This window comes from Diorhabda sublineata, chromosome 6, assembly GCF_026230105.1.
Source record: "Diorhabda sublineata isolate icDioSubl1.1 chromosome 6, icDioSubl1.1, whole genome shotgun sequence".
Lineage (NCBI taxonomy): Eukaryota > Metazoa > Arthropoda > Insecta > Coleoptera > Chrysomelidae > Diorhabda > Diorhabda sublineata.
The window spans coordinates 9,967,581-9,980,393 of record NC_079479.1 but is presented as its reverse complement, the minus strand read 5'-3'; the positions used below and the strand labels follow the sequence as shown (position 1 = coordinate 9,980,393).

Sequence of the window (12,813 nt, the reverse complement as noted above, 5' to 3'; positions counted from 1 at the left end):
ATTATATTTTATATTCGCTAATAAGTTTTTCAAATATCTTTTTAGATTTGTTTGTTCATTATAGTGATCTCAAAAATATCACTGAGTGTTATATTTAGATATGATAATTCAGAATTAAAACATGCTAAGAATCAAGATAAAAGACATAGGTGAAGGGTCATTTCGGAGGTTTAAATAGATGTGACTAATGTGCCAAAATACGTGAACAAAAGCCAAGAAAACAACAAGATTTCTTTAATTTTTCCACGACGTGTTAATTATCTATGGAATGAAATGAAAAAAGGAAGTGAAAAGAACTCAGAAAACAATATAACTTTTATGTTTATTGGTGCCTTATATCATACAACATTTCATACATACAATATCATTTTACAATCTACATGTTTTCATAACAAAATAATTGGCATTTTGAGAAATCGAGAGATCAAAGGGCTATAGTTGGTGAATACGTGTCTCTGAAAATCCCTTCGTTCTCCATTTTCTCGTACATATACGGAATCATACAACTCTAATATTCAAAAATGAAAATAAAAAATTAATAAAAGTAAATTCGCGTAATGTTGGTTATACTGCGATGTAAACAGTTCGTTTATTTTATAAAGATTCTAACACAGCGCTTGTTCACTCGAAATCAGCTAGGTCGAACCTTGGTGGGAATGGACCGCCGAGCTGGTCTCCCATTCCTAAGGTGGGGCGCTGTCTTGGCTGAAACATTAAAATTTAACTCAAAATTTTCATCTCTATATTTACACAATACACAACCTCCAAACTATACTATTTTTGAAATCTGTGCGAACCATATCAAGTGCAGTAATCAATCAATTTACATTTAAAATATAATTTTTTACCATTTTTGAACTTTTACGACAATTATTTTTGACCTTTTCCTTACTGGTACGGTCACTCAAAATAAAATCGTACCTACATTTAATTTCAGGTAAACGAAAAGGTAGTCCGAGTACATAATACAACTCGTGACGATTCATTAACAGTATTACCACTTTGTGAAGTTGTAAAATCCAAAAATTAAAACCTAGAATTCTTTAAACTATATATTATGAACATTAGATAAATACTAAACAATATACAATAGAGAAATGAATTTTTTAAATTTGTGGTAGCTGTAAGATCTCTGGAAACAAAAAACTTAAAATTTGTGAGTATATCTACTAAAAATTAGTGAATTTTGGCTGGTATCTTTTTGGCAACACTGTTTTTGAGAGATGACGCGTCAATCGTGTCTTGTGTCATTATCAAACTTGTTTAGTTGGGTCTATAATTTAATCATCAATCGATTTACGAAGGAACAACGCTTGCAAATTATTGAATTTATGGGCAGTTTGGTCAGCCTACCGAGAGAACTATTCAGAAGTTTGTGACTAAATTTCGAACCCAGTTTACACTATTGGACGTTCGTAGCAATTGGGCCTCTACATGGAAAATTTTGCGAAAGGATTTGGGTGTAAAACCTTACAAGATACCACTGGTGTGAGAATTGATGCCACACTATCTCCCACAACGTCTAACATTTGGTAAACGGGCGCTGGCTAAGTTGGAAAAGTTATATTCAGCGACGAAGCTGATTTCTGGTTGAATGGATAGGTCAACAAGCAAAATTACCGCATCTAGAGTGAATACCAGCCAGAAGCTTTGCAAGAGCTACCAATGCATCCCGAAAAAGTCACTGTTTGGTGTGGATTATGGGCCGGTGGAATCATCTTCAAAACCGACGATGTCCGAAACGTTACTGTGAATGGCGAGCGTTATCGTGTGATGATTGACAATTTTTTTTGCCCAAAATGGAAGAATTGGACATGCCTCACATGTGGTTTCACCAAGACGGTGCCACATACCACACAACAAGCAAAACAATTGCCAAATTGAGTGAACAGTTCATCTCACGTTTGGTGTCCGTCTTTTGGCTGCCTAGATTGTGTGATTTAACGCCTTTGGACTATTTCGTTTGGGGCTATGCTAAAGTTCATGTCTACAGGGATACACCAGCAATGATTAACGCACTGGAAGCCAATATTGAAGCATTTATTCGTAAAATACTGGCCGATATGATAGAGGACAGTGTGCCAAAATTGCACCTTGCCCATGGATTATCTAAAGCGGAGCCGCGGCCAATATTTGCATGAAATCATCTTCAAATATTAATTTATACTGATTGTCCTATCGATTCCAATAAAGATTTCATCAATTTTTTCAAATTTTTTGTGGTTCTTTTTCAAAATAAAATCCTATACCTCTTAAAAAATCACTGATTAGAAAGTAATAAATCATTAAGAAAAATTAAGGCAGAATCAAGCTGAATATATCAGCTTTTAGTTCAATAGTACCTTAAAAGTAATTTTTTCTTTCATTATACTTTTCTGTTTTCAATTTTTTGCTACACAAGAATGCGTCAAAAATCCAAAATTGATAGCCACATTTTTCTAGAGCTTTTCATTGGAACACAAATTATGTTTACGGATAATTCCTTCTGAAACGAAATTATTTGAATAGAATTCGAAATATCCCATTAACCGCAGAACCAGTATATGTTATATCTGATATTTTTGCCCGTATAGTACCTAAATTTCCTACGATATCTGATGGGTTATGAAAATATGTTCAAATAAAATGTTCTAGTCTTGTTTTTACATACAGGTATGTCCCTATGTCCCATAGAGAAATTTAAATCTCAACTAAGTTCAGTTAATTCAGCAGTTGATTGAAAAAATAGCCCTGAAATAGAAAGTACACAATCTATACTGCATAAGTTTCAAGTTTGAAGACCCTACATTGTTTGGTATTTGTTTGGCGGCCATTAATAGTGAACGCTCTCAGTGAATTTGTTAACATAGAAAAAATTGATCAACGTTATGTAGTACAATACTTTTATTTGAAAGGTCTTAGCTCAACCTATATGAAAAAGCTGAACTAGAAGAGCTAGAACTGCATACAAGGTCATGACATCGTGGTTTTGAGATTCGCTTGGGTTAATTTTCAGTGACTACCTTCAAAAAGGAAAAACTATCAACGACGAGATTTATGTGAACGAAGAAATCAAACAAAAATTTCCGCATTTGGCTAAGAAAAAAGTGTTGTTTCATTAAGACAATGCACCAGGTCAAACATTCGTTATTGCAATGGCAAAAATTGATGACTTGATGTTTGAAGTGCTACCTCATGCACCGTATTTACCAGATTCAGTCCCCTTGGGCTATTTTCTGTTATCAGACTTAAAGAAACGGCTCGATGATCGAAGAATTTTCCGACAATGAAGAGGTGATCTGGCAATGGCAAAAATTGATGACTTGATGTTTGAATTGCTACCTCATGCACCGTATTTGCCAGATTTAGCCCTCTCGGGTTATTCTCTGTTATCATACTTAAAAAAATAGCTCGATGATCGAAGATTTTCCGATAATGAAAAGGTGATCTCGGCAGTTACTGACCATTTTGAGGAGCTTGAGTATTGAAACTCATTGAATATCTCTGGGAAAAGTGTATGGAGCTAGAAGGAGATTACGTTGATAAATAAATTCCAAAATTGTTGAGTTTTCTTTGTTGGGTACTTCTGGGACCATCCTTTTAAATATATAATTTTGAATTGTGATATTGGAAAAGAAAACTGGTGGCCCTTCACCGACTTTCTAATCAACTAAAAGATTTTCTGATGAATGCCTTCTAGGTCTGGTAAACGTTTAGTTTCATTAATTTGATAATTTCTTTTTTAAGTAAAACAACGTGATTTTGATTCAAATAATCACGCACTTGACTTTCCCTCGTATATGTATAGTTCACACAGTAAGAACTGTTTGTGGATTTTTTATTGTTCTAACTTAAAAAATAGCCAAACCTCTACAGATTTTTTTCCATAAAATCCATATGTAACACTAAATGATACAAATATACATGCACTTGAAAGTCAATAATAATTTCAACTACATAAAGTCCCAGAGTAGTTGGAAATATGTAAAAATTATGCAACCGACATTACACAATATTAGGTTTGTTCCAACATGTTAATCTGAACCGTTTTTGAATGACATTTATGCGCAATCTCCGTTCGAAAATATCGCCTCAGAATCGGTTCATAAACGTCGTCCAAGTCGGTTGGAACACATAACCTCTATTGCGCAGAATCGTACCAAAGACGGTTCTTTGACTGGTTGGAACGAACCTAACCTAAAAATTCATCGAAAGATTATGGAACTTACTATTGAACTTTGTCGTTATTCCAATGAAATCGGTAAACGTTGTGCCACAGATTGTTTCGGCGGCTTTAAAGATAAATCATTTATTTATGGTATTTATTACTAGTTACAACATCTGTGTGGTTTTTTAACTAAAAGCTTTAACGTGTGAGTTATTGAAATGTGTTTATTTTGTTTCTCAATGTTTTATGAATTGTGTCTATACTAAAAAATTCTACCCTATTCATTTTAATATTATTAATTTGTTGTGCTACTTACCGCTGGGCTTGCTCCTCTAGCTGCTGATCCGGAACGTCCCTTAGCACGGAATTTGGCAATAGCTTGTTCTGCGAGGTCGGCTCTTTCTTCGGCTTCTTCAAGTTCTTGTTGAGCCTTACGGAATTTGGCCAAGTTTAAGGCAGCAATTTCTTCGGCTTCTTCGATCTGTCTCTTGTATGTCTTGATCTTTTGTTGTAGCTTGTCTACAAGGTCTTGCATTCTTTCGTGATTCTTGCGATCTTCTTCAGCTTGGAAGCTTAGTTCCTTGATACGACGTTCTGACTTCCTCAAGTTCTTTTGAGCATCTGCGTGCCGCCTTTGTTCTCCGTCTAATTCATTTTCTAATTCTCTAACACGTTGTTCTAATTTAGCGATAGCTTTCTTGCCACCCTTAAGTGCGTTAGCTTCGGCTTCATCCAAACGTACTTGGAGATCCTTGATTTGAGCTTCAAGAGCTTTGCGAAGTTTTTCTTGTGTTTGAGCGTGGTCTTGTTCAGCACGGAGCTCATCGGCAAGGCGAGCAGCGTCAACCATAGCTTTTTTAGCTTTTTCTTCGGAGTTCTTTGCTTCGTTAAGAAGTTCATCAAGATCAGAGTGGAGAGTTTGTAATTCGGTTTCCAATTTCCTCTTGGCAGCAGACAAAGAGGCGTTTTGGGCTCCAAGTTCGTTCAATTGCTCATGAGCATCTCCCAATTCTTGTTCGGCTTGACGACGAGCGCGATCGGCCTGTTCAAGGAGAGTGCGAGATTCTTCAAGTTCGTTTTGAAGAGCGTTAGCACGACGTTCTGAGATTCCAAGCTGTTCACGGGCTTCATCGCGAGCTCTTTGTTCTTCTTCAAGGGCAGTTTGGGTGTCCTTAAGTTGTTGTTGGTAGCGTTTAATTGTCTTTTGGGCTTCAGCATTAGCCTGTAAAATGAAATGAATAATGAAATTATTCGTTTCTCTTTTGAATAAATATTATTTACCTTGTTAGCGTGGTCCAAAGCAATTTCCAATTCGTTGATGTCAGCTTCCAACTTCTTCTTCATACGGAGAGCCTCTGCTTTGCCCTTGGCTTCAGCTTCAAGAGAGGCTTGCATAGAGTCGAGAGCACGTTGGTGATTCTTACGGGTGTTTTCGAATTCTTCTTCTTTCTCTTGGATACGTCTGTCGATTTCTTGACGTACTTGAGAAAGTTCGAGTTGGCTACGGAGTACTTTGTTTTCTTCTTGTTCAAGAGCAGCTTCAGCTTCTTCAAGAGCGGCTTGGAGTTCATCTTTTTCGGCTTCCAAACGTTTTCTGGCTTTTTCGATTTCATGAATGTTACGTCCACCTTCTCCAATTTGGTCGAGGAGGTCTTTAACTTCATCAGCGAGGTTCTTGTTTTCGCGGCGGACAGCTTCAAGTTGTTCTTGTCCTTCTTCATAAGCACCTTTGAGTCTGAACAATTCAGTAGAGTAGTTTCTGCATTCCTTTTGACTTGCGTCAAGTTCGGCGGCCAAATCGTCGACTTTGAGTTTCCATTCTCCAATGATCTTGTCAAATGCTTTCTGTTTCTTTTCGGCAGCATTGGCAATAGCGTTGGCACGGTCGACTTCGAGTTGTAAATCTTCGACTTCAGTAGCTAAACGTTGTTTAGTTTTTTCAAGAGCTACAACCTTCTGGTTGAGAGATTCGATGGTTTCTTCCGCTTCAGCAAGACGAGCTTGTAATTTCCTCTTAGCTTCTTCGAGTTCTTCCGAACGGGCAACACCTTCAGATTCGTATTTCTGACGCCAGAGTTGTGATTCGGCATTAGCTTTGCTAAGTTGTCTTTGAATGTCAGCTTTAGCTTCAGCTTCTTCTTCAACTTGTTCACGGATGTTGTCCAAGTCGTGTTCAAGATTGCGGAATTTACCAAGGAGGGTAGCACGTTCTCTACTTTCTTCGTCGGCTAGTCTCTTGGTATCTTCTAATTGAGTAGTAAGAGATACTTTGATTTTGCTAAGCTGAGATACTTGAGATTCGGCTTCTTCCAATTGTCTAAGGAGGTCAGAGTTTTCGATAGATAACTTCTTCTTAGCAGCATCGAAGTCGTTGAGAGTGCGGTTGGTTTCATCTAGTTTACCTTGTACATCGTTGAGTTGTTGTCCTAATTGTTTGGATACTTTTTCAATAGCGGCCTAAACATGAAAATCAATGTGAGACACTGGTTATAATACGCGAAGAAATGACAAAGAAAGCACAAATAACACACTGGTTAAGGAGGTAAGAAATTAGCAATTAGATTATCGATTTTGAAAACGATTTTCGCTAATATTAGCTGCTTATATTATATTACGTAAAAATTGTGAATATGGAAAAAGCTTATAGTGTCTAATTGTTTAGTTTCTTAGTAGCCAACTTCGTTTATATGCCAATAATGGAGAAGCAAGTGCGCACGATGTTTTTTTTATACCTTTTCGTTGGCTAAGTGGTCGACTGAAGCACGGAGATCATTGAGTTCACCAAAGTATTGAGCCTTTTCTTTTTCAGCCCTTCGAATCGAAATAATAAATATAACTAACACATCGTAACAGGGGTAACAAAAAAAGGTAAAGTGCGGGGAATAAAGGGTAAAATCGACAAGTACAAGAGTCACATAAGTTACAAAAGAAATAAACTGTTTTTTGTCTAATTGTGGTGCGGAATGCAATTTAAAATATTTTTATCGAAAAACTTTTTATTTCTAGTAACGTTCAATCAACGGACTTTTGTACCTTCTCCCTTCCAACTTGTTCAACGGCACCACGGGTTTGTTGAAGTTCAGAATAAATATTAGCACGGTCTCTTTCGGCCCTAAATCATATAATAATAGAATAAAATTTATTATTTTTTCTTTGAATACTCTGGAATATTCGAATATACGTGAGAATGTTTAAACGCGAGGGATACATTTTTTTTTAAAGTTTTATCCACAATCACATTCATTGACAAAAAATATGAGAGATCTTAAGAAAGAATCATTTTTTATTATCCTTAAAGGTGACATTTTCTGAAAACAACAACAAATCAACAGTATATTTAGAAGTCGTTGGAATCAATTATAACATTTGTATTCTTGCAGAAATTCAGTTCCTTCAATATTTCATTCTTTAGAACTAAAAATATTGAAGCAGACAGTTCGTCTTTATCGTTACTGGCACCAAACAGCAACAGACAAAAAGGAAGTATTCAGCGAAGCGCTCAAGAATACAACTGCAAGCATAAAGATCAATGGAAACATTTTAAACAATCTTCTTTACGCAGAGGATAGCGTGGTGATGGCTAGTAGCCTACCAGAATTTCAATCTCTTATGGATGCTATTGTAGAATATAGCGAGCAATTCAACCTCTATATGAACACGTCTTTTGTTATTCTCAAAAATACAAAGAAACGCCATTCTAAGACTCCACGGAGAGATCATTGAACAAGTGTCATCTCTAAGATACCTGGGCACGCTGGTCAACCAGCAATGCGACCAAAAACTCGAAATCAGATTAAGAATTGAGCAAGAGCTTAAAACTCTAAGCAGCATGAGGACATTTCTGGCAACCGCAACCTCAGCCTGGAACTCCAGACCAGAATGCTTCGCTGCCGAGGACCGAGAAAGCGATTTGCAGATTGCTGCATTGAAGAGCGGAGTGCTTATGAAGGTGGTTCCTGCATGATCTGGGGTGCCATTTCTTTAGGAGCACGTCCGCCTGGGTTCATTAGTAGGAGCGACTGTGTAACTTCGTAGATCTATGGTGAGGACCGAGAGAGCAATTTGCAGATTGCTGCTTTGAGGAGCATGCATCTTTCCTTTTCTTCTGTACGGATGCGAATTGGTTGGACCATGGATGCGGCCACAGAGAAGAAAATTGATGTACGTCTACAGGTGAATGCTGCGGATATTTTGGACGGAATATAAGACAAACATAGAGGTCCTACAGCAAATGGGTAACTTCCCACGACAATTAAGGAGAGAATATAATGAGAGGCGAGCGACATGAGATAATAGAAGGGGAGATCGATAGGAAACGGTCGGCCGTAGACAAAATTCATGGCTGAAAGACTTGCGGTTTCTCATGCTACAATAGCCATTTGGATCGTTAACCTTCGTAGGGAGACGGCGTTATAAGAAGACAGTTCGTAGATGTTTTGATTTTCCTAATGGAGCTTATATTTTGTAAGAAGATTTTTGTAGGGATTCTTCTATGTATCCTTCTATTACATTGAAAGAACGCCATCCTCCATATCTTTTAGAGTAAACAAATTAGCGCCGTTTTCAACCAACATGGTTGCCGAAGAATGCCTCATGTCCAATTCTTCGGAATTTTCCAGTTTCAGGAATTTTGGAACGAACTTCGGGATGGTATGGCATCCAATATGTTGAACGATTCAGGTATACAACAAATAATCTTCTTCTGTTCATATTTTTAGACCCTATATCTGCATGTTTACAGTAAAGTGGTAAAACTTCTTATTCGTTTTTAATATCTCATGTCTGTTAGTTTTGCAGGTTCCTCTGTATCAGTTCTTGGGAGGTGGACTACCAGCTGTCAATCCATCTCTTAGGTAATCGTCCGGGTTCTCTTTCCCCTATTAGTTTCTCCCCCGAGGGCGTACCAGTATCTTTTTCTTTGTCTCCTCCATCTTAGTCGAAACATGCTTTTCATTTTGTTGGTTTCTTCTCTGGTTTCTATTCCGTATATCATGATTGGCCTGATGCAAGTCTTATAGATCGTTTCGTATGTATTCGTTCGCCCATATTATCTGCTTTAAGCAACCCGATATGGCAATCGCTTTGTTGATCTGGCTTATTAGGTTCTTCACTGGGTCGTGCTGACTCGACAGGTCCATACCCAGGTATTTAAATTGTGAGATTTGTTCGATAATTTTGTCCTGAGCTTCGGACTCTTTAGCAAATGTTATGCTTTTCGTTTTTTCTGTGGATAAAATGTTAGTAAAGAGTGAAGACTTCTTGACATGACAAAAACACAACAACAAACACAACTAATTATCTCTACCACAAGCGCCAAAGGTCCCAAACACTAAAATAACTTTTGCCAGTAGATCTTGTTCATTTGAAGCTTCGCATAAAAATGTGGATACTTGTTTTACCGTTAGTTAGGACTTTTTTGGTATGTAGCCCACAAGTTTGGAAAAGCAATAGATTTTGTGTTACCAGCAACTAATTGACTCTTTAGAATTGAAAACCAACTCCATAACATGCCATCATTGCATCTTATTCTTGGTTTTTTCGATAACATAAAATACAGTTTTAACTTTTTTGAGATCTCGTGATCATATTTCGCTGGTAACAAATCAGCTCTAGCTTGTGCCACTAGTTCTAATATGTTTCTAGAAATATCCGTTGTTTGAAATGTTTTAAATTTAAAACTTATTCTTTTTCGTTGTTTTCAGCTAAGTATCGTTCATTACACATCCAGAAATGGATTTATTCGTGCTTGAAGCTATTTAAAATAGTATATTACTCTACAATGGACGAAAGTTGAATTTTCGACCGAGGTATGAAGAAAAATCATTTCGCATTAACTAAAAAATGAACTTGAGGAGTTGTCGAGTGGAGTACTATATTTTCTGAACAAAAGTAGTTAACGCCTATATCATATGATTCAATTTTAATAATTTGGAATTAGAATCGTCACAAGTTGGTTATGAAAAATTGACAAACAGCTTTTGTTTTAAAAACTCATGAACTTGGAGAGTTGTTGTGTTTTTTCTTCACAGTAATCTAATAGAATGGCTTTAATAAAAATTAATGAACTATGAAGTCCCCTACACCAAATTAAATGGCAACAAGCAGTTACATTTCTTAATATGGTGATTGTGGATAAAATATGTCTCAAAATCTGTTTCCTACTTCATCTATAAAATAAAAAGTATCCAGTGATGATGAACCGTATTGAAAATATCATGAAAATATATTTTAGTAAGAATATTGAAGCAACTACTTACTTAGCTTTAAGTTTGTTGAGTTGGTCAATTTGTTCACCCATTTCAGAAACGGCGTCGTTGTGCTTTTTGCGGAGATTAGCAAGAGTTCCTTCATGTTGAATGTTGGCTTCTTCGAGGTCACGACGTAGTTTGGCGAGTTCGGCTTCACGTTTTTTGTTGAGTTCGATTTGGGCTGAAGTAGCACCGCCGGCTTCTTCGAGACGTTCACCGAGCTCTTCCAATTCGCGGGCCAAATCAGCGCGTTGCTTTTCAGCTTTAGCACGGGCTTGACGTTCGGCTTCGACTTCTTCTTCGAGTTCTTCGATACGAGCTTGCAATTCCTTGATTTGTTTTTGATTTTTACCGACAACTGATTGTTCGTCTTCGAGTTTGGCAGTGAGAGATGAGATTTCCTTGTCTTTGCGTTGGATGGTTTGTTCGAGTTCTTTTTTGTTGCGTTCCAAGTCAGCTACGGCCTCTTGAGTAAGTTTCAAATCACCTTCAACCTTACGTTTGGCTTTTTCTACGTCACCACGAAGTTTCTTTTCACGTTCCAAAGAATCTTCCAGTTCGTCCAATGTTTGTTCCAATTTAGCTTTAACTTTGTTGAGATGGTTAACTTTATCTTCGGCGGCTTGAAGTTCTTCGGAAATCTTTTGGTTATTTTCACCGGAAAGTTTCTTTTCTTTGTTTAATTTGTTGATGAGTTCGTCTTGGTGGGCGATTTCATCGTTCAAATTCCTGATTTGATGGTCTTTAGTGGCTTTGTCTTGTTCAGATTTTTGGAGATTGAGTTCTAAATCTTCAATATCCTTTTTGTAACCGGCGACTTCTTGTTCAAGTTTCTTCTTTTGTTGGTTCAATTGGTTGCGAGCGTCTTCTTCTTGGCTCAATCGATCTTGAGTTTCCTAAAATATTGATTTTTAAAGAAAATAAATAAATTAGAATTACCAAACGGATATTTTTTGATTATATATAAACTGAATGTTTATTTGAATATGTAGGCGTATTTATTTTATGATTAATCTCGAGAATTTTGAATTTAAGGCCGATGTGCCAATTTGATTCATCAGCATAGGAGATCGGCAAAATAAAACCGCTTAATTTTTTCTTGGAGTTGATCCAAGAACTGATTCACTACATCAAATCAGAAAATTTTTTTATTTGACAATTTATTTTCGGTATTTCCAGATTTTTAACTATTTCCTCTAAGTTTGGATATGTAAAATTATTTAATCAAATAGTACTAGAAAAGTTTTGTAATATTAGAAAAGTTTTTTTGATAATCCGCATGAAATTATATATCATAATGAAATAATATAAAATTTAATTTACTTACAGATAATTGAGATTCGAGATCGTTCTTTTGTGCTTGTAATTTGTTGGCCCTTTCTTGGGTTTCGGAAAGGGATCCCTTTTCACCTTCCAAAGTGGCCAATAATTCAGTCTTCTCGGCCAAAAGTTTGGCGTAGAGAGCTTCTAGTTCTTTTTTGGCTTTCTCTTCACGTTCGAATGCTTCTTGTGCCTTTTGGGCTTTCTCTTCAAGTTTCTGTAATTTATTTTCGTTGTTAGAAGTATCGATAATTATTTCGTTGTCGGCCATTATAAGTAAAGATATAATAGAGTTCGATCGCGAGTCTTATTACGAAACTATTTGAGTAAAAAATTTTAAAAGTATTTTCGAAAATTGCCGAGTGGCAAGAGCAAAGTTTCGCGAAAGACTGAAGTGCTCGGTCGGTGCGGGGTATATCTAAAAATCTTGCGTGGGCTGGATGGGAGGATTTGATGAAAGATTAGAAAAATATGCTGTGCTTCATAAATTCGATGACAGATTTAATGGAAGACGGTTTTATATTTAGATTAATATAGGACAGGTAATTTTTAGTCCAAGCTATAAAAATCTCTGTTTACGTATCCACATATTCATCGGGTAATTTGAATACATGAATGCTTGTATGTTTACAGCGTGACGCATAATATTAAAATTGCTGTTTATTGATATCGCTCTGTTTATAAATGTTCGGATATTTTAGAATTGAAAGCCTCAATTTGGATTCATTCGATTCTACGATCAAAATCGTTATTAAAGATTTATTACTGGAATCATTTTTGATTCAAAATTTATAAATAAGTAATTGAGTGTATAAAATGGAAATCTTGATGACGAAAAACTCGTAATTTGATCATTATAATAGTCACCTATTTTTGAGCTGATGTAATTTTTCTGATGTTTCGTTATTTTCGTCAAATTTAAAAAAATATCACGCGGATGTGTGACAATAAAAAAATTATTTCTGTATTTTTATGAGGGATGTGAATACAGGAGAATCAAAAATTATAAATAGAACCCTGGTTCTTCAGTACTCTAGGGGTGATATAAATTTTAAATTAAAATGGGCGTTCTACATTTGAGAATATAAAGGTATTTTT

At 36.2% G+C, this 12,813-nt stretch overlaps 1 protein-coding gene across 35 annotated transcripts in view; it reads right to left on the bottom strand.

The window, feature by feature from the left end:
* Positions 1 to 303: 303 nt before the first annotated feature.
* Positions 304 to 12,813, bottom strand: part of LOC130445675 (myosin heavy chain, muscle) — a 56,677-nt gene continuing 44,167 nt past the window's right edge. For 23 of the 35 annotated variants that reach the window (XM_056781476.1, XM_056781469.1, XM_056781449.1 and 20 more), the window contains 6 exons: positions 11,723 to 11,932; positions 10,405 to 11,291; positions 6,880 to 6,958; positions 5,429 to 6,604; positions 4,464 to 5,369; positions 304 to 705 (listed from right to left, as the gene is read on the bottom strand). In XM_056781476.1, the coding sequence (XP_056637454.1) occupies positions 622 to 705; positions 4,464 to 5,369; positions 5,429 to 6,604; positions 6,880 to 6,958; positions 10,405 to 11,291; positions 11,723 to 11,932 (3,342 nt within the window). In that variant the 3' untranslated portion in view covers positions 304 to 621. Of the gene's footprint in view, positions 706 to 4,208; positions 4,272 to 4,463; positions 5,370 to 5,428; positions 6,605 to 6,879; positions 6,959 to 7,180; positions 7,260 to 10,404; positions 11,292 to 11,722; positions 11,933 to 12,813 lie in introns of all 35 variants that reach the window. The other 12 variants (XM_056781465.1, XM_056781472.1, XM_056781448.1 and 9 more) reach the window with 2 other exon arrangements.